The sequence below is a fragment of the Amblyomma mixtum genome, chromosome 5 (assembly GCF_055824585.1).
Source record: "Amblyomma mixtum isolate Tamu chromosome 5, ASM5582458v1, whole genome shotgun sequence".
NCBI lineage: Eukaryota > Metazoa > Arthropoda > Arachnida > Ixodida > Ixodidae > Amblyomma > Amblyomma mixtum.
Window position 1 is genome coordinate 89,064,695 of NC_143016.1, and position 26,932 is coordinate 89,091,626.

Here is a 26,932-nt window from a genome sequence, read left to right on the forward strand (position 1 = left end):
GACGCATTGCTGGACGAGTTGGTGCATATCGGTTATACCAGGTGCTTCAGCGAAGGTGAACCAATATTTTTTAAATATAAACTTTTTGAGGTATGAAGGCGGCTTTCGCAACACAATAATACTTGCGTTGTAGGACATCAGAAAACAGGTTAATAATGTTGCCTAGTTTGCCGCTTAACTGATTTCTGATAATTAACTTTTTAACTATTACAGTTAGACACCTGGTTGCAATTAGAGATTTGTAGCCGGTGCTTAGTAATAGCCATATAAGTTTTTAGAATTTTGAGAACGCGATTACCCTCGGTAATGTAGCTCAACAAAATTTTGGTTTTTGGACTAGCTACATGCACTGGAGTGGTTGCTTTGTCTGCATGCTTCTCGAGAGTGCGTGTATTTTCGCGTGATATAGACAGAATTTGTTGGATCACAGCGCCGAGGGAAATCGCGTTTTGGAAATTCTAAAAACTGATATGAGTATCGCTAACTGCCGGCTACAAATCCCTAATTGTAACAAGGTGTCTTACTGTAATAGTTAAAAAAGTATAATAGTATTTATTGGTAGAGTGTATATGGTATTGGTACATGCCCCCGCGCCACTCAGCCAGCGAAGTACCTCCGAGGCAACCTCAACGCCAATCACGTCCTCTACTTATGGGAGAGCTGTACCAGTCCACATGGTACACTCTGCCCAACGCCGTGGCCCTTACATCACTTACGTGTTAGGCAACCGCCAGGCCGGCCGAAACCCCGGACTCAACCTGCCTATTGAAACCAGCAATCGATCCGGACTGGAGCGTTTAATAAAGCTCCTTTCTCTCTTTTTTTTTACTTTCGATGATTCCACAAAGCATCCCAAAACTACTTTATATCCCCCCCCCCCTCCCCAAACCCCGACTTCCGAAAAATAAAAAAAGGAACGAAGTGTTAGACAAAATGAAGAAAAACACACAGTCCCAGAAAATTTGCGTCCCAGACTTAAAACCTTAACGGCCACTGTGAGAAACGCGCCGTGCATGCAGAATGTTTCCCAATAAGGCTAAGGACGCATTCACACCTGCGAGTCGCTGACGACGCGCGACCGATTTCAGTCCATTTGCTATGGTTCCGGAGCATCAGGAACAAAGCGGGCAGAGACCGTAACGAATCCACCAAACTAGTGCACGACGTCTGCGACACGCAGGTGTGAATCGCCTTAAGGCAAATAATAAAAATAACAGTCTAACACAAAGAGCAGCACCTGCTGACGTAGACTGCTGGGTCAGCAGAATGGATCATCAGCCGGAAGAAATGAAAGAAACGAATGAAGCTTTTGTCATCGGTACTTCATCTTCTTGGAGCGTTGCCCGCGTCACCTCTATGAGTACACAACGGGCAATGTTGACAGTGCATTATAATTAAGATGGCAAACTAAGCAAGTAAGCGACAGCGAAGGAGTGGGAGCTGTTTAACGATATGGTCGATATACTCGATTAATTCACTTTAACGATACGGTCGATGCCCTCGATTCATTCACTCATTCCCGTCAAATCGTACACAATGTTTTCGAGAGCAACCTCGCCGTTCGCGGGAGCTCTTGAAAGTGGCGGTGCTGAGAAACACGACACCGGGCCAGCAAAAACTTCGTATGCCGATGTATAGCACTAATTCAATTTTCTTTTTAACTCCTGACCAGAACGTGTAAAGATTTAGGGACTGGAATCATCTTTCACGAGAAATTACAGTCTATCCCACTTATAACGGCTGCAGTTCTAACGAACGCTCGCTTATTACAAACGAGTGTGGAGGTACCGTCCAAATATGTATTAAGGCTATGGAGCTGCGTCTGAGATAAAACGAACAACCATGGGAGTACCACTCGGTTATAACGAACAAAGCTGTGCCGTAAGCTCGCTCCGCTGTCGACAAACGTGCGCCTCCCGCCAGCGCGCACACAAAATAATGTCTCCCAGCTGCCGTGGTCACCCACGAAGAAGGTGAAAGTGTCGACCCACCAAGAAACAATAAAAAGGGCGACATGGCAATTCCACTTAACCGCCGGCCGAGCGCAACCCGACAGGGTATACTATGTCAATCAGTCCGTGCGTGCGTGCCGGTTGGGCAAAGCGCCTGAAGTGGAAGCATAAGCGTGGTAAGCGCAAGACAGGGGCGGCGTTGAAAGCTAAACAACTGCACACGACCGGTGATCAACCAGTGACAGTGATTTTAGTTCGAACACCAGTCACGAAGTAAGCAGGTCACGTGGTGTGTCTCTTGCCTATAGTCGGATCTCAGGGGTTCCGGGAAAAAAAAACGTCCAAGAAAAAAAAATGCCCCCGGAAAAACAAATTCCTGGAAAAAACCTCCCCATTCTCGAAGTAGGAAAAAATGTCTCCAAACGGGCGCCACCAAACGTCCCGTAACCCCCTGTGATTTGAACATCCACCTCATATGCGGGAAGGGGGAGGTGTTCAATCCCCAGTGCTGTTGGATACCCACCGGTTTTTTCGCTTTCTCCTGGCCTCGTGCTCAGCTTATCTTGCGTTTTACATATATGCAAACCAGTACTACACGTTACGTGCAGTACTCGCATGCAGTGCGCTTTAAAAGGGATGCTTGTCCCCGCTAAACGTAATGGCTGCAGAGGTGCTTGAACTGCGCACCGTTCCCCGAGAGATTAATGCCAGAAGCTGCACGAGAAATACCAGACTGCTTTGATGCACATGTTTCGGGTGCCTACAGGCGGATAAACGTAGTTAAAACGCGGTACATTTCCGGCGAACGCCTCCCATTTTTCCCCCTGCTGTCTGAAGCGTCCACTCGGCCACTCTCGATGGAGGACACAGGACCAACCATCATGCAACATTGTACGCTACAGCGATTCCACCAATCGGCATGAAAGTGACTAAACAAAGAACAGATTCCGGGCATTCATTCCGACGCTGGTGCTTGGTGTGACCTACACTGCATGTCCCTAGTGTGATATGGTGCTGCCAAACACTTCATGCGTATACATCTACTCTCAAAGTCGAGGAAGAGTTCAAAAAAGAGGACAATTTTTCGTCAAGTAGTTTCCCGAGGAATTCATTCTTTGGGTAATTTTTCACTAAGGGACTCTTTTGTTTTCCTAGTTTGCGCTACCTCAGGGGACTTTGTTCCATAAGGACGTATATTCCGGGAACATTTTTTCCTGCACCCGGATCTCAGCCATCTGCGCTGCTTCTGCGCGCAGACAGCAGACAGTCTGCGTCACCCTTGTGCAAAGCGGTCGAGCAGCCCGCATTAATTAATGACAACTGAAATCAGACAGTAGCCGACGATTTTCGATGCCATCTGGCCTACAACTCGATGCGGCTTTAATTCCGCGAAAAGGTTCTAGCAGCTCAGGGGAGGTATCGCTTTATTTGGAGTCCGATGCGCTACTCGAGCGTTTTACACTAGGGTTACGCATACAGACATCCACAACACTCTGTAAAGAAAGAAAGGCCACCGTTGTTTGACTTTGATTTTTCTTTTTTTTTGCTGAGTAGGGAACGAAGCCAATCCGTGTGACCGTCAGGTTCGTTTTAAATGGGCTAGACTGTATTACTATTACCGACCCCAGCCACTTTAACATGTTCATTCAACGTTCAGATCTAACGATGTCAACCACCTGTGATGATATATTACTTTGTCTCATATTCCGCACGTTGTTTTTAGCGTTTGTCAATACTGTGCGCTCGTACATGTTCTTGTTATAGTTTGGAATTGTTTATTTTTTGTTTTTAAAGTTTAAATTCATGTTCTTTGTCCCTCCCCTATGGAATGCGAATGCCCTGAACGTAAAAAAAAAAACTAAATAAAATGTTTTCGAGCACCGTTTAGACTGCGCAAAGACTATGGGAAATCTTTTACTAATTTTCGTTGTCGTGTGCCTAGTGACGTCGGGCATCATGGGTAATGTACACTCCTCTATGCAAAGTAAGGCATTTGCTGTGGGTGACTAAACGATAAACGATTTCTTACTCTCGGTGTGTGTTAGCTGCATCTACCGCGGAAAGTTCTGCCTATATACCAAAGGCCGGTCTTCAGTCTTTCGGCCACGATCAAAAAGCACCGTTCATAAGTAAGGAAGCACAGTACCAGGGCAACATGTGGCACTGCCTTCCTCGCATGTTCTTCCGAGGCTCCAGCGTAATCCTGAGCAACGGCGAACCTTTTGCCGCAGGCAAAACGTTCCGTTTGTCCGCAGTTTCTTGATACCCACACCACTGGCTACTTACCTACCTCTAAGCCGGTAATCCGGGCACTGATCTTCAGGGCGCGGGAGCAACACCGCGGCGTATTACCGGAACTAAAGAAGGGATTAATTAGGCCGAGGGAATGGACCCCTTTGCCGCGACACCATGGATGCATTTGTGGCTGCCACATCCAGCAATGAATGTGCCTGCAATGAACCAACTAGCCCGCAAGAACGTTCCACATTAAGCCATCAGTGGAACCTGTGCACGCAATGACCTTTCCAAGGTGCCTTCATTCACTGAGGTGCGGAAAGCTGTCCCAACCTGTATCGCCAATGTATTGGAGGTGACAGGCGCCAATAAAACAAAAATGAATAAGGTAGGACCCATATAGAATTCGTACACAATAAGAAAAAAGGGGAGACGGAGTGGGAGGCGGTGGTTGAGCGGGTCAAGAAGGAAGCCCGGTCAGTAGACCGGAACCGTGGGGAAAGACAAATTCCAACAGACTTATTTCCGCTTCCTTTTCCGGGATGTACTAGGTTAATCTTGGTGTGTAGACTTCATCCTGGGGGTTTACAAGAGCCTGACAAAAGTCGGGTCGAGTAGGCTGTCGGGCTGAAAACCGGCTGTCGGGTTCATGTATACGCTAGGAGGTCGAGTTAAGCGACCGTCGAGTCGGGCTGAGCCAGCCCGACTGCAGAGGGTGGGTCGACTCGCAGTCCCTCCGCAAATTACACTCAATCCTCTTTTACGCTTGGGGAAAGCATTTCCCGCAGGGGAGAACACAAGCGGGCGCCGGTTTACTACTCGAGAGTCGACTCGCTAGTATCGAGTTCATGTAAACAGAAAGTCATCCAGTTAGGTTGACCTTGCTCAACTCGACCCCTGACTCGACCCGCAACGTCGGGCTCATGTATACCAGGCTGTCGTTGGCTTCTTGTGATATGAAGCAGCGGAAGTGCACTTCCAGAGCAATATGTGTAATGCAAGTAATATGAACTATTGACAGGACTTCTAAACTTGCGGTGGCAGGCGACGGAAAGGAATGAAGTGTGGACCAACCTCACTCCAGTTCGTGCACAGCCTCGCAACACGATGCAACAGGCTAGTAACCGAAGCGATTGTTCTTTTAGGGCTGACTGGTGCAAATGATAAGATTGCGCTTCGGAGTAATAAAAGGATCTCCTAACCATCATGTTGCATACTGCATGTCAGCACATGCACTATTAAAAAAAAAACAAATAAAAAACACCGGACATCGAATTCAAAGCAATTCAAGCATCATGATTTTTTTTCTTCTTGCCAATACCTTAATTCAGTCGTAGCGGCACGATGTTTCAATGTCGAGCGTCTCTGCCCTCAAAGGAAGTAATTTATATCGTTATTTTCGGCTCGAATGACGATGTGGAGTAATCAATCTCCCAGCAAAAGCGGGAGTACCACGGTCGGTTTCCATGTAAACAAACTTGCTATCTTTGAGGCCGTCTACCGGAACGAATGCAAGAATAAACGCAGAACGTGAAAATAAAATAAAAGAAAACAAAGAAAGGAGGGAGCGAGAAATGTTTCCTAATTTCTGCGTTTTTCCAGACGCCATTGTTGCCTTTTTCGCGCCGGCTGGTTTTTAAACCATTTTTCTTAGTTTTTCCTTTGTGGTTACTCACGGAAGCCTATGTCAAAAGTTTGTAGCCCAGGGGTTTTTGCTTCTATAAGCCGTGTGATGGGGCACCTGAGGCATTCGTGGAAAGTTCTACCTGTTGAAGGAGCTTAAGAATAAAAATCTATTGATCACTTAGGATTTTGATCACTAAGGATGCATTACAAGCCACACGGTGTGACTATGAAGCGAACCACCTGAGCTACAAACTGTTTGACAAAGGTTGGTACGTGGGACGCGAGAGGCCAAATAATTACTTTAACGTACGAGTGATGGTGGGCCGCACCGAGGGAATTAATACCTGAAATTTATTAACCGCTGGACGGACCAAGAAATTAAAGACAATGAATTCAGTACATAATCGCTGCTTGGTCAGTCGTTGTTTCAAATCTTGACACGCTCGTCTTTCCCAAGGTTTGTTTATGTTGACGCGCGGGACCTCCCGAAGCTCTGAGGACAATAGAGCTCAACTCCACTTTCTGTTCTTACTGAAATCCGATACTTTGGATTTTTGTAGCTATAATTGATGTTCGCTGAGCGGAAAAGGCGTACTACTGCTTATCAATTTAGAATTAGTTTTTATGTCGTTTTCTTTTTCCCTGACATTCGATTCGGGACCTCCTGAAGCTCTGCGGACAACCGAGACCAACTCCATCAATTTTTGCTCTTACTGAAATTAGATTCTTTGGATTTTTGTGGCTATGTTTGACTTTCGCTGAGCAGAAAAAGATGATTTCTTATCAGTTTAGATTTAGAGATTAAACGTTGTTTTTCGTTACATTTGATTCAAACTCGTGTCGCTGCTGATGACGTCAGGTCCGTCAGTGACTCCGTGATTGCCGCCATGGATGCGGACGGTGGTATGGTCTAACCTCACAGATACGCATTTAAACAGAAAAAGGAAAAACGCACACACACACACACACACACACACACACACACACACACACACACACACACACACACACACACACACACACACACACACACACACACACACACACACACACACACACACACACATATATATATTCCAGGCCACCTGTCAGTACAACGCGGTAATCAATAGATATAGGCTAATTTCAATTTGTGTTCACTGTTCTTTAAGACGTCCTTCCACAGCAAGGTGTTATACACCTTCCGTTCCTCTCAACGTCCGCAAATCAGAGACGTGTAACCTTTACCCTGCAGCGTACATAAAACTACCCCAGTTCCAGAAACACGCAAAGATTCCCTCCTTTGCAAGTAATAATGAGAAAAGTAGGAATGGAAGAGGGATAGACGGCGAACGAGTACGCACCGGATAGGTCGCATTTCATTACGATAGCGCGCAGCTGTTACGTTCCCCGCGGCCTACAATTCTCCTATCACCCTCCACGAGTTTCGTGCCGGAGTATGCCGAAACAGCTGCTGGCCGAGTATGCACCCCTCGCGTCATATTTATTGTACCGCACTATATATCGTTTTCTTTGTATGCGGCTATAGCCTCTTCGGGGGTCTCACAAGCTTAATCTATTGCAGCATTCCAGCCGTTGCATTTGTAATTTTTTTTATCCCGCAAGGTAAACAAGCAGTAATTAAATGCTACGAAGAATGAAATAGAGCCCAGTTTCTGAAACTGTATAGCACGATTATTTAACGCTTTAGTATAGCGCAAGTCTCATACGCTGAATGAACACTCTGAGAAAAGCACGTGAGGATTGTGGCTCGTACATTCGACAAAAAACAAAAAAACAAAAACAGATACAAACTTTTTGGTGGAGATTAACAGAATAAAGGAAAGGCTTGATGAAATAATCCTCACCATTACAGAGCAGAGAAATGTGTGACTGTGTCGGTACAATAGTGAAATATAATGGTGAAAACTTATCGTAGCCGAGCAGAGTCTCTTGCTTCAGTACTGCTACATCTACGGTCAGGAATATGGTCAAGAGTATGGTCAAGAGGATGGCCATAGAGGCTATTTGGCGTAGCAACAAAAAAATGAATAAGTAAGAGGATTAGTTAATGTTTATGCACTTTGAGGCACTGCGAACGAAGACAGTCGGGGGGATACTCATGGATGTATACACCCGCCCTCAAAACTTTTCGGGGCACGCGAACTGCCGAAGAGAACGTCGCTTACTGAGCCAGTGTGTGTAACTTGAAATTAAAATGTGCAGCGTCATGGTTTAGAGCTGCTACGCGGAACACACACGTAATTTACAGGCTGTGCGCCAAAGGCTACTAAGAAGTAGTCTTTTCCAGTGACTCTCTTGCCCCGAAAAATTATGAAGCCGGGGGCGTACGTACCTAGCATCCGTCGGTAGTGACATGGGCTGAAGTTGAGGGGTCGTGTCACTTGTGGAATGACGGTCGCGAAATCTTGCGGTTGTGCGGAGGAGCTGCTTTATCATCTATCTACCTTTGAAAATGTCGAATGGGCTATATCCGACTCTTTTTAAGCAGCAGATAGCCGAGTTGAAAGAGACTTAAGTACAACCATGACCTGAAAATTTGTAGAACAGCAGATAATTCTGATTACAGGACATACATACTTTGCGACAGAGAGCGCTTCTAACGGCGCCTCTCAAACATATATCTACTTCGAATATCCCCGTGGAACAGAAAGATGAGATCAGTCAACGAAAAGCGTTTTTGAGTCGACTACATGTCGATACAGAGGGTGAGAAAACTTTTTTTTTTTTGTTGGATCACTGCAGCGTCGTATTCAGGCGTCTTACGCTGTTTTTTTGGCATGTAAAAGCCTATTGTTCACTACGACCATCAATCATAATCATTTGGAGAAAAAAAAAAGTATGGGAAGCTTCCTTCGTCCAGAGAAGGGTAGTGTACGAGCGCCATACCCTCAAACTTCGTGAAGATCTCAAAATGATGTGATCAAAAATCGCACCAAGACAGCCGGTTCCAAAGACGAAAAACATGCCTTATTAAGTTATTATATATACGTTCCATTCAGTTCGTTTATTATCCCAATTATTAAAATTTATTTTACCATCCCAGAGATCAGAAGAAAAAAATGACACATTCAGGAGGTCAGTCCGGCACTTGGGGAAATGCGCGGCATTGTCTGCACAATTTGACAGTTGTAAAAATCGTCTAGCGCCATACACGAAAATACACAACAAACTTGCATTGTATATTGCATTCAGATGCGGGAATCCTTTGTTCCAAGGTTTCTTTTACTTCCCGCGTCATGAAAACTATAGAAAAGAAAACCTCGAAAACACAGCTGGTTCTAGCTAATGAAGAAATTAAACTCGACGAGAGAAGTTTTCGGAAAATTAGCGAAATGTGTTCCTTTAGGTTCGCATAAACTTTGACGATCTGTTTAACGAAGAAAAAATACAACTCTTTAATTAACATATGAAGATTTTTGCCGTACTCTTCAGCGTGCCGTACGAAAAACGCGAACTGACAGGCGAAAATCTCATTTGAAACCATTCCGTTACACAAGAGTAAATTATGTTCCCGTCAGCTAGCGTCACGCGAGGTGAAACGATTGGAGGCACAACTGGCGAACGGACGAAGTGGGCGTGACAGGACGCTCGGCTAGCTCGACGCGCGTGTTTGCCCGTATGCGCACAGCTCCGAATGGAGTGGAGAAAAGTGGTGCGCGAGGCTCGGTGAATACGTTAAAGTTGCATGGAATCACCGGAGAGGCCCAGAATGATTCAAGTATCGATTCCACTTTAGGAGGGACGCGCACTGCGAGTTCTGTCTACTGGCTGCTCTGCAGGCACATGGTGAAAACGACAAGTGTCGTATCGATTTGGCGTGCAACAGCGATGACAGACGCATGTCGCAGCAGACTCCTTCCTCCTTGGCAGAAATTAGCTGTCACTAATGTGCCCCATGCCTCGGAGGATCCACTGGCATTTTCCCAAAACGATTTTTCTCCACCGCGCCGCCTATCTCGAGCGCTTCGGTCTCAAGGCGACCGGCGGGTGCCAAAGGAAGCGCCGGTTCCTCCCAAAAAGAAAACACGTCGCATTCCTGTACACTGCTTCGATCAAGAACGCTTCACACTCTCTCTCGTTCTCACTGTGTGCACCGAGATGCGGGCGCATGCAGAGCAGTGCGCTTTGGCGCGGTTCGCGGCGCGCACGAAGCGCTTTCCGCGATCACGTTTCGGAATCGCCGCCCGAAACCGTACGACGATCCGCAGGGGGAGCGGCGGCGCGCGCTGGTGCGCAGAATATTTCTTCCGCCGATCGCGCGCGTAAAGCGAAAGAGCGCATGCACTCACCCTGTTTGTCCCTCATGGCGCGGTTATTGCTGCGCGCTAGCTGCGGGCTTGAGCAGGTGCAGGTTTGAGCTCTTCTGAGTTAGCGCCTACGGAGACAACCTGAGGAAGACACCAGCGGATCGGAATGGTTGCGGAGCAGAAGCTGCCATCTTTTTGTGGTTGCCATGGAGACACGCTCCGAGAGCCCCTCTCGGGAAACGACACTCGCCCCACTGCTTGCGGGTGGTGAAAGACCTAACTAATTGTACATCTAAATAATTATACCGCAAAATGAACCCCATAAATATAAGAAAAGTTTAGAACTTTAAATATACATGGCAAAAAAATATTTTTGAGCAGAAGTAATTAGGCTTTAAAAAGTGCTTGTGAAATTAAGCGTTGTTATTTAAAACAAAAGTTTAATGAAATTTTATAAGTTGAGTACCTACAAATATTTTAGTTATGTTTAGTTACACATTTTAAATTACGGTAGGGTCAATTCAAATCAAAACTATACCTTCTTAGCAGAGTAGGCAAAGCACCTGGCAACGTTGAATCAAACGCGTCGTCTTTTCGCTCAAGATCCGCTGTACACGTTGTCACGGTATGTATCTACACCTCTCGATCACACGCGCTTTTTCGCGTCTTTAGCCGGTGTCCCAGGCTCGGCTACTCAACGTGCCTACTTATTTTTGTTCCTACTAATCCACAGCACGGTAAGATTTCCGAACACGCGTTCGTTATTTTCAGGTTTCGCCTCTCACCCGGCACTCATGTCCGTGCTCGCGATGTTTACTCGATCGTAGAAGTGTCTGCTGTCACGTTGTGATAAACTCTTCGTAGTGTACTTTAGTTTGAACTCTTTAACTCTTGCAGAGTTTGGTAAAGAGGAAGCTAGAACTAGTGGATAGATTTCGACCTACATGGTTACCGCGCGCTTTAGCGTAGATTGTAGTAGCACAGAATGTATGTGACAGAGGCTTTTTTCTGTCCCGTGTGTTTGCGTGTGAACTGCAAAAACTGCATGTACGCGAGAAGCTTAAAATACTTTGGCAAATTTTGAGTGCATCTCTTGTGCTGGATTTTTTGTGGCGGCTATTTGAGGCACGATGGGCTCAAGACAACCGGTTTAAGGCTACTCACGTGTAGTGATTTTCGAATGAGCGATTCGAATAAGATCTTACCTGGAAAATAACTAGCAAATGAGTTTATCCTCATCCTGCTATCGAAGGAGAAAATCACGGATACATGCGCGTTTTTGTATGTTGTCAGCATTTTCTTTTCCCACGATTACATATTGCTAGAAAGCATGGTCCATGTGACCTGGATAGCGCTCTTTGAAGTTATAGCGTCATTCAGGCAATTAAACTTTTTTGGGGGTTTGTATTTTGCTTACTTTCGAAATGTTTACCCTTTGAATGTGCCCTAGCGCGTGGTGCGCCAAGTAGCTCGTATTATTTTTGGCCACGGCGGAATCGACCGCGGTAGCGTCCGCTGGATGCGATAGACTCCACTTTTGTTTTATTTTTCCCTTCCCTTTTTTCTCCCTCTTCACGAGTAGGGAAGCCAACTGGGCATAATGTCCGGTTACCTTACCTCTCTGTCTATGGGGTCTAACCGGCTGCCGTGGTCACAACAGCCAATCAGACGCCAGCCAAGGAGGGTGCCCCTTTAGAGCTTAGTACGAAAGGATATTTGCGTGATAGTGACGTCGTTCACAGGGATAAGTGTTGTGTGGACTCTGCAACTCTAAGGCTACTCCAGTCACCTTAGTTTCTGTGGCTGAGTGTTGTTGAAAAGTGCCATTTGGCGAGTTCTTGTATCCGAAGAGTTTTTTTGTGGGCTCAATGTCACCTAAGATATCACACTTCACCTCATTCTTTGTGATTTTCTTTCCTTTTTTTTTTTTCATTACTGTTTCCATTTGAAACAAATGAGGAGGATGAGATTAGAGCTACATGCAAGCAGCTTGCCAGATCTCAACATCCCTCAACGTTTTCATTGTCAAGATGAGACAGCACTGCAAAGTGCCGGGCTAAACATGGAGTTTGTACCTAGGTGGACTGCGATTTGGTGATACCATAGAATGGTGGCCAAATTTGTTGGTCATGATGATGGATTTTAATGGCATAAGGACAGCTTGGCCAAAGAACGCCATTGCATGAGGTACTTTTCATCTACACAAGGTGGGGTCAAAGACCCGTATCCTAAGCATTCCACCCCAAAGGAGCCGAGCACCAAGCCAGGGAAAAGCATGTGCCCATACCATTGGTGGGTACCTGGCGGCACTGAGGGTAGAACCCCGCACCTCCCACATCTGACGTATACACACAAAGCAGCCAGATTTAAACTTTAGTAAATTGGGTGTTTAAAAAAGGCTTTATCTTCACTTTGTTTTCTGACTGGAAAATTCTATCATGTTGCTTGAACTGCAGACTGAGCTCCATCGTTGTCACCAGCATCATCAGGAGATTGAAGCTATCTGTTGATAATCCACCTTCTTTTTTGTGTTTGCAGATGCTAAGAATTCTTGCTGGTGCTCTCTGCCTCTTGTTGGTCCACGCAGCAGAGGATGAGGTCACCGAGGCACGGTTACTTGTACAGAAGCGGATACTCAACAAATACCTTGTCGAAGGCAGGGACATTGTTGTTGACTACAACATCTACAATGTTGGTGGCAGGTAACATGCTGTCATTGCTCGCTCATGTGTACAGTTCTTTGTTTCTGGCTGTTGTGCATTTACGTCGGACGCAGTGAACACCGCATGTTCACTTGGAAGGTGGAGAGCTAAAAAGAAACTGGTATGCAACTTTTTGAACTGGATAGCTTGCAGCTGGTAAAACTTCTAAAGACAGTGTAATGTTTGTCTTATGTCCATTGCTGCTGGATACTGCTGCTTGAAGAACTTTCTTCTGGCTAGCTGGTGCAATAGTTGGCTAGCCGTCTTGCTAGTTTAGAATCTAATAATTTTATTTAAGCTGTATGAAGCTGACGATGTTTTATGATGAGTAAGAGCAGTTCTCAAGAATAGAAGTAGCACAGAATACAAAATGAAATGGTGTTTATAAAACATTGAAGCTAAAAAAAAAAGAAAAGAAATTTGCAACGTAAGCGTGCAGCTTTGAATTGAATATTACGTGCACTTGTCTGTATAAGTGTGCAATATCTGTAGTGCGTAGGCTCTGGCTTTGAGAAAATTGTCCTTTTATGACTATTTTGTTCCTGAAGCTTTTGCAGTTGGTGCTATAATTGTCATGCCGCATGAACATTTGTAAATGGTAGTTCCTTAGACAACAAGGCCATTGATGACTTATCTTCTAGGATGGAGTCGAAGGAGCTGCGATAGATCAGTGTCAGTCATCACCACTTGTTCTAGACAAGCCATGTAGTAGCTGCAGAGTAGTCTTTTTTGCAGTTCCTTCTCTGTGAAAGGCAAATGGAGGCAGGGCAATGGTTTTGTTAGAAATCAGATTAGCACCTCTGTCACGCGGACACTTTCAAAGGCATTGAGTTGAGAACTTTCAAGATTCTCACTTCCTGTCGAATTCGAAGGAGTTTTGCCACTGCTACACTGCGAACTCTTTTGCTTGGTGTGTTTGCACCAATAATTTTGTTGGTGTGTTTGCAATCAACCAGTAAGTTTGACTTGAAAAGATTAAAAACTATATGTTTATTCGTTACAGTGATATTCTTAAAAGAACTTCATTGTCTTGGATAACCTGTAGTATTATTCATGCTGTTTTGAAAAAGCTAATGTTGGTTGTGCTCGCAGCAGTGTTTTGTAGTTTGCCTTTCTATGTTTTTTTTTTTTACAAAATAAGTTGTATTTTGAAGTTCCATATTTTTCAGATGATACTGCTGTGAGTTGATTCCCCAGCTTGTTGCTGCGAGCACCCCTAGTCCGACAGGGCGCACAGTTACCGCTTGAAGGCCCTCGAAATCTCGATAGAGTTCTGCAACTCCGTTGACTTGTTAGAATTGACTCTATAAACTATTGACTCTATAGACTATCGACTCGATGGCCATCGGAGCAGCACTTGTAGCAGCGCTCAGTTGGCCTTGTGAGTCGATTGAGTATCTGTTCAAGGGCCTCCGAAATGACCGTGTGACAGGGGAATTTGGTTCTTGCTGTAAGCGGGGATTTTGGTGCTTTCTCCTAAACAGTGCTGTTTTTTTTGCTTTGTATGCAGTGCGGCCCTGGACATTAAAGTGGTGGACAACTCCTTCCATCCCCAGCATTTCCAGGTCACCAGTGGCCTGCTGAGTTTCAAGCTCAACAGGCTTGCTCCGTATCCTCTGCATGAATTGAAAGCATGAATGCTTTTGAGGAGCAGTATGCAATTGATGCATTTGATGTGGTTAATTTATAATTGTTGTTTGTTATTCATTTTTGGCAAACATAGTGGCACCTACTAGTTGACTTCATTGTGAGCACTAGCAACCCCACCCATCCATAAATGCAGACTCCAGTTTTTCTAGGCAAGAAGCTGTTGCTGCTTCAACAATAGAGTGAGGTATGGGGATATAAATGATGAAAACAACTTTTATTTCCTCTGCTTGTGTTATTGAATTTGGTTCATCTTGTTTTGTTGGAAGTCAGTCCATCATACTTTATAGTATATAACTATGAATTCACCAAGTGCTGTTTTGACAATCTAGAAATGTATTTCTTTCCTCACCCCAAGAGGTGTGCAGTGCATGCATGCTCTCTCCTTGACTGCAAATTCACAGTGGCAGCAATGTCACTCACACCGTCGTCGTCAGGCCCCTGACGCCTGGCAGGTTCAACTTCACCAGTGCTGAAGTCTCATACCGGACATCAGAGGACAGCCAAGAAATCCAGGTACGGCCATCACTTGCACTTACTGCCACACTGACCCAAGCAGCAGCATAACGTTCCGCTTCTGAATGTTACATATATCTCCCATATCTGTCATACTTATATGCTTATATGCTATGTACAGCCTTTGTCAGAAGTATAAAGCGGAAGGAGTTTGCTTCTAAGCCATGTAGGCTCTGTATGCTGCTGTTCCAGAGTGAACACGTTGTGCCACTTGTCGTGAAAGCCTATGCAAATTGGGCATTCCTGGTTTGAGGCCATGCATGGTTTGCATCGCACTCGGCTTTGAAAACTGCGACGCCTGAAAAACATACTCATTACTGCTCTATGGTAAGCAGTAATGTCATGGCTTTTGCAAGAATGCACCAAGCTGCGAAATACGTTCTCATTGACAGTGTGAAAAGCTGTCTTCGGGTATGACATTTCAATGCAGTGTGTACATTGCATGTGATGTGCGTTTTCGAATTGTCTGTTATTTTTTATGAGCCCATAAATAAATGGGGACGTGAAATGTGTATGGAATTAGCAGACTCAGCTGTATGTGGTTGCTTTCATCCTGCTTATGTTGCAGGGAGGTTTCAAAACAACCTTGGAAAGGAAGTTCTTGCTCTTCTTTTTTTGCAGTTGTTAGGGTGGAAAACTTGTCGCACCTCGTCAGTAATATCAGTAAGATCGCTCCATAATTTTATATCTACGTGCTTGAGAGTGGTCACCATGAAATTTCCGTTTCTTGCTTATAGCCCTTCGGTTCCCTAAATGGTAGTTCTCTACACCACACACCTAAAATCCTTGGCATGGTTATCAAAGTGCGTCCAACAACACAAATAATGTGGCAGAAGAAATGTCATTAAATCACTCCGGAATTATTTCCAACTGTCTGTTAGCCGAACCATTAGTACCGGTCTGATCAAGTCAGCAGCTACTGTTGTTGTCCACCTGCAGAAAAATTTCTGCCCTGTTTCTTTTTCATAAAAGATTTTATCACGACTTATATTTTCGTTCACTTTTAAGATGAAACGCCTCGATACATTCCACCGCCACAAAGTAAACATTCCGCATTGCAACACATTCAGCTGTTCATATTCATTCCTTCCTTACCTGCATCACTTATAAGCATAACCGGCACTGAAAAACTTACCCTACATAGTGGAAACAATTACAATGTCGGCAAATTCGAAAACACCGGGGGAGAAAAGCACGCAGATGAACCCAGCTACTAGTGAAACTGGTTAGTCCTGCTGCACCACATTTTTAGGTGCGATTAACTTAGCTCAGGTGTGATTAAACTTGTGTTACCCCTTGGTGCAACAAACTTTTCATGCGATAGCGTTTAGGTTGTTGTCTCACAAAAAATTCCTGGCTGCTCTGTCACGAAATTCCCCGATTGGTCGAGAGAGGTCACACGACCTTGTGACATCATGTGAAACTGTTGTAGTATATGTAAAAGTCTTGTATGAGTGAGGACAATGGCTCCTTTTACCTTCAAGAGGTAATTGTAATGCTGGCGGTGCATAATGGATCACAAAGCATGGCCCAGAATGAAACTGTCTGGCCTTCTTGCTTTTGACAAAAAGTGTACATCAGGGCTGACACATGCAACACTGTTTCATGCTCACGACACACTCTATGTAATACATGCTCATACTTACTTCTCGCAGACAGCATAGCCTGTCATTGATATCATTTGTTGATTCATTTTTACAGGGCCTAGCGCGATTAGTCTCAAGTGGTTCAGTTGTGCTCTAAAAGAATGTTATATAACTTAAGAGTCATTTCTCCAAGCTTTTGCAATTTCCTAATTTTGTGCAACTTCATCTCGGAAGCCACCTGTAGGTCCTTTTGTGATCTTAAGTTTGTTGTAAATGCTGTGCAAGAGGCTGGAAGCTGTTTATGCTCAATTTGTGTGCACATATATACAGTTTGTTATAAATTCAGCAGAGTGCATAAAAGGGACATTATCGTTAAAAGTGCGGTGATTGCATTGTATTTGAAAATAATTTTGTTTCTTGTGCCCCTTGCAGTACGCTCACACTGCTGAGCCAGGGGAAGGCGGAATTATCCCAGCGCGAGACTTTGACAGGAAGTTCTCGCCCCATGTGGTAAGTGTTACTGCCTCCAGCAAAGAGTATAATAAGTGGAATTACTCTGAAGATTCAAAATTTGCCCATAGATGTGTTCTTGAGCCTGTTATTTCGAGATATTTCTCAAACAGAAATAAACAAAGAAAACTACCTGACAGATATTTATCAGTCCTTAACCTGGTGGAGAAGATAAATGTATGCATGCTTACACATTAGTACCAAAACCCAGAATTGACAGATTTTTATGTGACCAACCGCACACCGGGTATGAATGCACATTTTATTAGAGGGCTCCAGATGAATTTTGGTTGTGTGGAGTTCTTAAATGTGCCCTGATGTCTCGGCATGCATGAGCGTCCTTGCGTTTCAGTTTTCATCAGATACAGCTGCAGTGGGAACTATACATGCACAAATTTGTACTCGGTAGCTTAATGCCAGTCAACAAGGTATTGCAAAAGGTTAGCTTTGGAAAGAAAGCTTCACCAAGACTTCACGCATGCTGCAGGTGCACAAAACTACATTTCTTCTGTTTTACAGTGGCATTAATAATTTGTGGGCAGTTTTGAAACAATTAGCCGTGTGTCTGCTTTGATAGTGATTGATCTTTGCCTTCTTTTTTTTTCTCCCAGACTGACTGGCTGGCGTTTGCTGTCATGACCCTGCCATCTCTTGGAATCCCATTCCTTCTTTGGTTCAACAGCAAATCCAAGTATGAGGCCATCCTGAAGCAGTTCAAGAAGCACTAGGACATTCATTTTGTTGGGTTTGGAAGGGTGCACTGTCGTACCTGCTCATATTTTTTATGTCCACCAGTGTTTTTGTAATAAAATGCCATAAAAGTTCACATTGTGTGCATGGGTACCGTATTTTGCCGCCATTTCAAGCAGATGGCTGGACATCTTCCAGTGTGCACTGAAGGTCACGCAAAAATTTTAAAAAATATATGCAGACTCATTCCCAAGGAAAGACCAGGCTGTGAGCTCCCTCATCAACTGCCATTGCTGGCAGTCTTGAGAAATTTCACAGTGCATTTCACATTAAGCAGACAAATTTCCACATTCTCGCTGCCACCTGTGAAGTGGACGACTGGATAAGCACAGCGAGATGGAAGTCCAGGATTATAAACATCAATTGCAAGTACAGTTGAACCTCGTTACAACGAAATGGTTTATAACGGAAATAACGAAGGAATGAGAATTCCCCTTGGAAGCTCGGTCAACAGACTATAACGAAGTAATCGCCAGGCTCCTTCAACTTCGTTAAAACGAGGCTCAACTGTAATCTGTAATGGGAGCCAACAGTTGCTGAAACTAGGAAGCACAGGGGATGTATTTTTTTAATTTGTGGTGTTCATCAGTGGGAGATTAATAGGGTAATTATTTTTAAAGATAACTGATCAGAAAGCAGAAGAAAAAATTGCTGAGGCTTAGCTAAGGTTAAGCCTAGTCAGATGCGAAGCATATTGATGGCTAGGCTTGGTAATACATGGCTTTCCTTGCTTGAATACTTGGTCATTTTAATACAACCACTAGAAGTGTAGCAAGGATTGCCGTGGCAGCTATGTACGGGATCATCGGTGAATTCAATGCAGAGTGTACAACCGCTGCCCCAGCACCGTCTACAACAGCATTCTTGGCACCCATGGAAAGAACGTTGTCGCCGAGCCGCATATTGAGCACGCCGCTTAGCCAGACGTTCATCCCGCTCTTCATCGGTCTCTGTGGCACGCTGAAGCTTTCGCTTCTAGTTCAAATCAGCCCTGCTTCTAGGCGGCATCCCAACACCTGGCCGCCTCGTAAGTGCCCGGAGAGCGAGGCAAGCTCAGCTTTATACCGCTGCTGTAGCGTCACGTGGTCAGCTGCAGCGCCTCTGATGTGGAGCCTCCACCGCCGCGGCCGACCGCGCGAGCCGGCAGCCCATCTCTCCTCTGCTGTGACGTCATGTCACGTGGTCAGCCGCCGCGCCTCTGATGTGGAGCCTCCACCGCCGCGGCCGACCGCGCAAGCCGGCAGCCCATCTCTCCTCTGCTGTGACGTCATGTTGTCATGTGGTGTCACGTAGTCACGCTAAAGGTCAATGGTAGCTCCACCGCCGCGCTCGACGGGCTGTAGTGTAGCTCTAGTAATATGCTTCGCATAAAACAACCACATGCCGTAGGTGGAATCTGAACCCATGACCTCCGAATTCATGTCCGGTGCTCTACCAACTGAGCTACGGAGATGGCTGTCCAGTTTTCCAAGGTTAACCAAGTAATGGTTAACCATAATGATGGCTATACCATGAGTTCAACACTAACTCAACTGCAAACAATGCTGCAGTTGAATAGCCGACAAATGAAAATATTTACTCCATTTGTGCAGTGTTATTGGTCACCCTTTATGCTGTATTCAGCAAAGGTAAAAACTATCTAAGCTCTTGGAAAGGAAGGATAACTCGTGCCTCCAAGTAATGCTAATGGAGAGAGAATGGGAGGTGGCCATCCCATATTGAGGCCCGTGTTGACACTTCCACCTTCACCCAAACAATGAAAGCTGTTTTCAGTTAGCACTTTCCTTGCAGAAGTGAAAAGGTTTAGGTGCAATGCCACTGCTACAGAAGCAATTGCCTCTGATCCTGTTGTACACTGCATCCTGGCAGGTTATAACTGAAGTCAGTGAAAGTGATAAAAATATGTGGCATTATTACCAATATTTTTTGCAAACTACACAACATACCGGTGCAAAGGTGGTGCATTTGCGGCATTGCGCTATGAAGCACAGATGTGTGTGGTATATTCCACGATGCTTATGTACTGGTGTCAGCATATACAATAGCTGGTGTTTGAAAATGGCAACATTCTTTACCCAGCCATGGTGGAGATTCACGAAAATTGAGTGGTTGTCAAATTGAATTGGTCAAGAAAAATGGATTAACATTAGCTAATTTAGAGGTGAAATTCACCAACATTTCCCTGCCAGAGCTCCCTTACTGGGTTCGATGAAACCCTCGGATTTATTTCATTTTGCTTCCTCTTGGCATCCAAACCAAATTGTGCTTTTTGCCGCCATAATTTTTCTTCAACAGCTTTCTTCAACAGAAACTAACTGCACTCTCATTGCTATGGCAAGCCAGTTATGAGTGAATGTAAATACTTGCTAAAGGGACTGGGCATTTTGCAGTGAAAGCTGGAACAGCTTAGTTAGAGAGCAGAATATATAGGGCGCACAACAGTGGAGTCCATGTCCCAATTACGCTTAAGGCGTGTCACGAGGAAAGAGGGAAACCTGGCCCTATGGTAGCAGTGGGTCCTAGTCTTGTGTGTAAGCCCTTCTTTGGTTCCGAGAAAAGGAGAGGCGCATAACTGCCTCGCTTTGTAAGTGGGCAACCACCTCGCAGTGTGACTGAGGTGTCCACTGACCCAGTTATGCTCCTTTACTTTACTCAAAACCATCAGAGGGTTTAGACTGCGAATAAGACAACACCGGGGGTTTTTGAGGAAAGGAAATAGTGTAGTAATTGTCTCGCACATCTTTTTGCCCATCTTGTGGTAAGGGAAGGGAGGAAGGTGGGAGTGAAAGAAGAAAGAGGTGCTGTAGACTGCCTAATTTGATTTGTGCAAGGGCTCCCTAGTGCTCATGAAGTGTGCCCCTAACATGATTTTAAATTAAGGTTGCAAGTGGAAGGCCAAGCATGCATGTGAGCATAGACAGGCCAACCCGGGAGGACTGGGAGGCGACCCTGCTCGGCTGCCACGACTTACAGGCCCAACAAGCCTTAGTCGGGCGCGCCCGGGCAGCGGCAACCGCCACTGGGGTCCCATACTAGGGACCTCCACCTAGTGTTTGTAAGGATCGGTCCCTTATGGGCTGATCCAAACAGTCCTCCTGTTCATTCGTAATAAATGTTTTCACCACCACCCATAGACAGGCCAAAACAGGCCTATGAGTTGCCCAACTGGGCCTGCCACTCCAGATCTCAGACGTTAATGCAAATCAGCTTTGATGATTAATGCACTAAGACGGTGAAATTACTAATTTTTTTACTCTCTCAATGGTATGCCCATACTGGAAGAGAAGACAAGGGGCGGAGGTTGCCACAGAACTGGTGCATAGCCTCTCTCTTCTTTAAAAGCAACAACTTAAGACACACATCTCCAGCATGACTAGAAGCGTCGTTTGTAGACAGTGAAGCTGAGAGTATTGAAAATAGTATGAAAGAACAGACAAACAACATCATGATACAAGTAAAATAAACTTTAATGACTACTATTTGTCTGTTTCCCATGACAAATGCAGGTGAAGCATATTTGTTCACAACCTTCACAGAGCTTTGAAGGTCTAACATGGCCAAGCTGACATTCTTGCAGAGGTTTACCTTTTCTGCGACGTTTGCCCATATTGCATTGTGATAACAGTTTGAAAAACAACAGGGCAAAAAAAAAAAGAACAATGAATAACACTGCATTTGCTTCTTCTTTCTAGCACTCTCCTTTTTGCATACTAGCATCTTTCATGCCGTGTACTTTGATGCCAACTGACTGCTCTTACATATATTATACTTGTTTACAACCCTTGCGTTCTCCACAATGGAAATGTTACTTTACTAGGGCAGTAGTTGTTCCTGGACTGAGCTCTGTTATGATGGCGAATGTTGCAACTCAAACTTGTTATGCTAGGGAAGTGACGGAATATGCCCTTGTGCTCGTTTATACTTCCCGAGCTCTCCGAGCAGCTGTCTACAGACAGCACAGTTTCCACCTCCTAGAGTAGCAGCAGAATTTAGGCAAATGAATATCCTTGAGGTCTTCTGTCTGTTGTGGATGGCTCTCAGCTGCAGGTCTTGCTCCACTGGTTTCACAGAGGTCGCCAGAAGCAAAGGCTACAGAAGGTGCTCAAACTCTCTCCACGTAATTGGCTGGAAACAGTCCCTCCTTGCCTCTTAGTCGCCCAAGCCACCAGCCCGATGGATCTGTAGATTGGAACCAGTGCTGTGATTACACACTTGGCAGTTGTTGAGAAATTGTGAAGCAACAAGGACACAGGGTGAGAGAAAATTTTCAAACTCTGTGAAGTTGCACTGTGTAGACACTGTGTTGTGCCTTCAGTTACCGTACTGTGAGCTAGGACAGTGTAGCACAGTATTCTACCTCCACATGTCCTGCAAACCTAGTTACATTTTCCTGGATTAGATACTTGAGTTGGTGCCATTAACAGGCCGCATACACATATCATTCACTGGTATGTCTCCTCAAGCACTGTTGCCAACAGGCACGTATCCAAGGGGTGGTCGGGGTCCTTTTAAGACTTCATTACATGTTGCATACCAAGTCTTTTCTACTTGTTTCTAATTATGTTGTCTATATAATGGTGCTTTCTTAACACATCAGCTCGAGTTAAACTTTCATTGCTTAAGGGGGGACACTGGTCTTTGAGACCAAAAAATTACCAAAAAATCGATCTTCAAAAAATGACATTTTTGGAATCTGCAGCTATTATTTTCCAACTGTGCCAATTTTTTCCTTTAATAAATCAATATTTTGGCCGCAATATTAAATTCAGATCATTGTGTGGGCTGAATTTTTGCAGGAGCAGACAACTTAATGCCATGAAAATTTTGGACATCTGGCTGTCTTAGTATGTCGACATCTCAACAACTAGGAAAGATAGAGATGTAATATTGCTTGCTAAGGGAAGCCGAAGGCACAGTGTGTGTAATAATTGAAGTAGATTTGTTCAATCGCACTTCAAAAATTTATAATTTCGCAAAGTTTATCGATGCGTAATATCCACACCATTGAACATTGATATTCCAAGTGCTGTAAAATTACTAATGAGGGTAAAATGAAAAAATGGTTTTGATTATTGCATTCTTTACTCACCATACTATATGGCCATGGATTAAAAATGATTTTTTATTGAGCAGTTTTTTTTTGCACCGAGGTACTAATGAATAATTAAAATTAATTATGTTGGGAACCGACGAATTTAGGAGAAAGGTAATTTCATTGTTGAAATCAGAATAAAAAACTGAGCAAGGTGGTACAGTTTCATTAGGATTGGACTAAAAATAAGGAAAATAGGTCTAAGACCAGTGTCTCCCCTTAACAAGCAAACTTAAAACTACCCTCGCCCTTGGAAATACCAATGTACTAACCTTCCTTGATAATCTCGATGGTGTCACCTTCTGAAATTGCCAACTCGTCGGTGTCCTGGGGTTCGTAGGCATACAAGGCCTTACATGTGGGGACCGCTGGCTTGGGACGGCTAGGAGGCTTTGGCTTGCCACCACCTGGAACTGGTCGTGCTTTCCCAGAATTTCTGCGCTTCTCCCTGCATTCATATACATAAAGCATTGAACAAAGGTGCAGTTCCACAACAAAACTCTTCGTTCCAGATGTCTACAGTGAAGTGTTATTCATTCGCGTTTTTTGTTTGAGCTTGCACTGCACGAAAGGTGATTAATGCGTCAACATGGTATGGCACCATCACATCAGGAAAAGCTGGCCCCCCAACATTTCTTTTTTGCACTGTAATTGTACAGTTGATTTTGTGCATAAAATCAAGAGTTAGCCTTTAGCCCTCTGCGGCATGTCTATGATTGTGCACGTGACTTTTCTAAGTTTTTTTTTTCGCAGCATCTAGCATCATTTTCACGAAGTCAATGATGCTGGCTACGATTGAAATCCCTGCTGACAGAATGTCAGGGCCATTTCCTGTGTAGAGAGAGGAATTGCTTTTCCAAACCAAGAACACAGGTGGACGTCACAAAGTTCTACGGTGCACCTTGCAAGTGCTGCCTGGTGCTGGAACTTTTCTTTTCCGATGTGATGGAACATTTTGCTAAAGAACACTGTATACCTGGATTTTCGTTGTGAAGACTGCTTCTGATGACAAGGAACATATAACTAATTCGGCACAAATTTGTTTGCACAAGAATAAGGTTGCATATTGGCGATCGTGGAAGTGTGCGGTGCGCGTGAATTCCTAAAGTTTCTGAGGTATCCATATTGTTTTTGTGATAGGGGGTTCTAAATATGCACAAAAATTATGACATTTTTCTAGACATTAGAATATAATGCGTGACAGGAGAGGCTAAACGGCAACTTCGGAGGATTTTCAAACATCCTGTCTAAGATGATATTAACAGTTTTCCAAAATTATGAGGAAAACAATTCAAGAAAATGGCAAAAACAGCAGGTGGAACAAGGCTTACCCTGACACGCCAGCTTCGGGTGGCCTCATGTAGTCTGACGTGGCACTTCCTTCTGTGGAGACCCTCTTGTTATGTTGACTGTGCCCACTCCGGGGCAAGTTGGGAGCATGCCCCATTGCCACACCTGCTCCTGCACCTGCTGGGAGCATGAGCAAAAAATCAGCCAACTCAAAGCAGAGCAAAGCATAGACTGAATGTGGCAAACATGAAGGAGGGAAGAGAACAAGAACAAGAACAAGATACGAGCTGTACCATCCACTGCTAAAAATGCACTGATATATGCCAGAACTCAAGCAAACAAGACTGCAGACCATAAAGCAGCTAACTCTATTTGCAGAAGAATCCAAAGGCTACATAGTCTTCAAACAATATCAAGCAAAGATATCCCAGTCTTCTTTATCATGCAAAGATATACTAGCTAGTCAGTATTGTTTCGAGCACTTGCTCACGTCAAATAAGCCATAAAGAATATCAAAGCCCTACACAGACCTGACTGATGAATCATCTAGTTTTCCAACTAGCATACCTCAGTGCCAGCGAGTTTTACAGCCTTACACTTCTTTTAACCCTCTAGCGGACTTAGACAAGCCAGGATCATCATAAGCTCGTTGTCATTTCTGGTTCATGATGAGTCCAATTTGTATGTTTCCTGGCACTCTGTGTCCGGTCTAAGGTGACCAGGGCTTGTCCATCGCATTTTAACAGCGGAAGCTGTAATAGCTTTCTTTTAAGCCAATTAGGAGGTACAACAGTAGCCGTAACATGTTACACGCACTGCTTTTGCATTTTCTCACAGCACGGTTCAAGTGTCCACCGACCAAGCGAGCCAGGAATGTTCCTTTCCTCTACTCAAATCCAGGGGAGGGTCTCGACTGCGAATAAGGCGGAGAATGGTAACTGGACAGTCTTATTTGCTTTAAGCAAGCGGGTCCTCGAGTGCGTGAAGTATGCAAAGGACGCAGTTTAACCAAGACCGCAAGCGGAAGGCCGAGTATGCACACAGGCGTAGAGATGTCCAACCAGACAATCACCACTGAAACATCAAAACGAACCTGCAGCTCCAGACCTCTAGGCCCCTGGTGTAATTATTTTATGGCTTGTAGATAACTTATAAGAAAGGAGAAGAAAAAACAACCACATGCCGCTGGTTGGCTGCTAATGCCAGTCAGCTATTGGTGGTTAATGTGCTAAGCCGGTAAGCTTAGGTCTGCTAATCTAAAATGTGTTTGTTAGGGGGTTGAGCATATGAAAAAAAGAGCCATTACAGTTCTATACTGGCCAGTGTGTTCAATGGAATCCTTAAAGATACAGTTCAGACGCTAACAATTAAAGCACGGACTTGCACTGAAATCACCACCAAAAGCACTGCCAAAAACTAATGTCAAAAATCATGATTCAAATTAACTCAAGAAAGCATAAAGGAGGGAAGAATATGAAATTGAGCTTCTGATCATTTCTGCTGAATATATAGCAGTTCTACGACCCTGCATCATAATTTTGATGCTTCACCATATCAGGTTTTTTTTTATCATTATCTACATTGCAACATGTGGTCATGGTATTTTTGAAAGTGATAACGCCTTTGTCATAGAGTGATGTCTTGAATTAAGGCCTGCAACACCTTTTTATCACCTTGATCTTTGTGATCAATGTGATCACCATTGTGATCACCTTTTCATTCTCAGGAACAGAGGAGACAGAATATCACAGAATATCAAGACTTATAAAAGAAACGACAGCTGTAGTCCAAGATTGGCCCGGAGTTCCAAATATAAAGATAATGACAATGCGCTTCAAAAACACTTTGACAGCAACGAAAGGCAGAGCATCGAATATGTGCCACAGGAGTCCCAACCTCTTCCTCCAAGCACAGCTGCCAGAGCAGCATTTGCAGCATTCGGAGTCTTGGTGGATGAAGCAGATGTGACAGTCCGGCCCCGGCCATTTTGTTCCCTTGGCTTGATTTCACTGGGCTGCTGTGTCCTTGACGACACATTTCCCCTCAATGGCCTCTGTCCCGAAGATGCTGAACGCTCAGATGGTCCTACAAATCATAAAGGAGAACCCAGCAATGGGAGATGCCAATTCTGCGTAGCTGCATCAGCATTTCAATGAAGGCAAGATGTGAGAAACTGGCAACTTAGAATGCAGGACACATCATCAGCAGCCTGACTATGCCCAATGCAGGGCAAAGGCCTCTCCGATGTCTCTCCAATTAACCCTGTCCTTTGCGGCCGCTGTATCCCCTCACATTTCTTAATCTCCCAACTTTCTGCCACCCCCTGCTACGCTTGTGTTCTCTTGGAATCCACTCCGTTACCCTTAAGGACCAGCGGTTATCTTGTCTTCGCATTACATGCCCTGTCCAAGCCCATTTCTTCTTCTTGATTTCGACTAGGATGTCATTAACACACGTTTGTTCCCTCACACACTCCGCCCACTTCCGATCTCTTAAAGCTACTCCTATCATTTTTTTTTCCATAGCTCGCTGCGTTGTTCTTAACTTAAGCTCAACCCTCTTTGTTAGCCTCCCCGTTTCTGCCCCAAAGGTGAGTACCGGTAAGATACACCTGTTGTATACTTTTTTTCTTGACACAGAGACAGCATAAAAAGGCGGGTAAAGCAGATGAGTGCTTGGATTCATGGTATCAAATGTAATGGTGATAAGAATAGTAAGTAATGTAAGTGAAAATGTCAACAGTGGGAGCTATGGGAGCTAAGATAACTCCGAACAG

At 44.6% G+C, this 26,932-nt stretch overlaps 3 protein-coding genes across 4 annotated transcripts in view; 1 reads left to right on the plus strand and 2 right to left on the minus strand.

The window, feature by feature from the left end:
- The window catches only part of LOC149342956 (uncharacterized), a 93,712-nt gene extending 83,414 nt beyond the window's left edge, over positions 1-10,298 (minus strand). Inside the window, exon 1 of the mRNA XM_089542263.1 lies at positions 10,106-10,298. Coding sequence (XP_089398389.1) covers positions 10,106-10,121 — 16 coding nt within the window. The 5' untranslated portion in view covers positions 10,122-10,298. The remainder of the gene's footprint in view (positions 1-10,105) is intronic.
- Positions 10,299-10,622: 324 nt separating this feature from the next.
- On the plus strand, positions 10,623-17,850 carry SsRbeta (signal sequence receptor beta). Of its 2 annotated transcripts, none has more exons than XM_089545509.1 (6): positions 10,623-10,688; positions 12,602-12,765; positions 14,276-14,374; positions 14,817-14,928; positions 16,947-17,024; positions 17,636-17,850. In XM_089545509.1, the coding sequence occupies exons 2-6, from the start codon at positions 12,602-12,604 to the stop codon at positions 17,750-17,752; spliced, it is 570 nt and encodes a 189-aa protein (XP_089401635.1). In that variant the 5' UTR covers positions 10,623-10,688; the 3' UTR covers positions 17,753-17,850. The 2 variants fall into 2 exon arrangements, with proteins under 2 accessions (XP_089401635.1, XP_089401636.1); XM_089545510.1 differs by having other exon boundaries at positions 10,666-10,800.
- Positions 17,851-21,220: 3,370 nt separating this feature from the next.
- The window catches only part of LOC149342959 (unconventional myosin-Ie-like), a 283,527-nt gene continuing 277,815 nt past the window's right edge, over positions 21,221-26,932 (minus strand). Inside the window, exons 25-28 of the mRNA XM_089545520.1 lie at positions 26,053-26,241; positions 24,198-24,336; positions 23,139-23,314; positions 21,221-21,953 (exon numbers count right to left, since the gene is read on the minus strand). Of these exons, the coding sequence (XP_089401646.1) occupies positions 21,877-21,953; positions 23,139-23,314; positions 24,198-24,336; positions 26,053-26,241 (581 nt within the window). The 3' untranslated portion in view covers positions 21,221-21,876. The remainder of the gene's footprint in view (positions 21,954-23,138; positions 23,315-24,197; positions 24,337-26,052; positions 26,242-26,932) is intronic.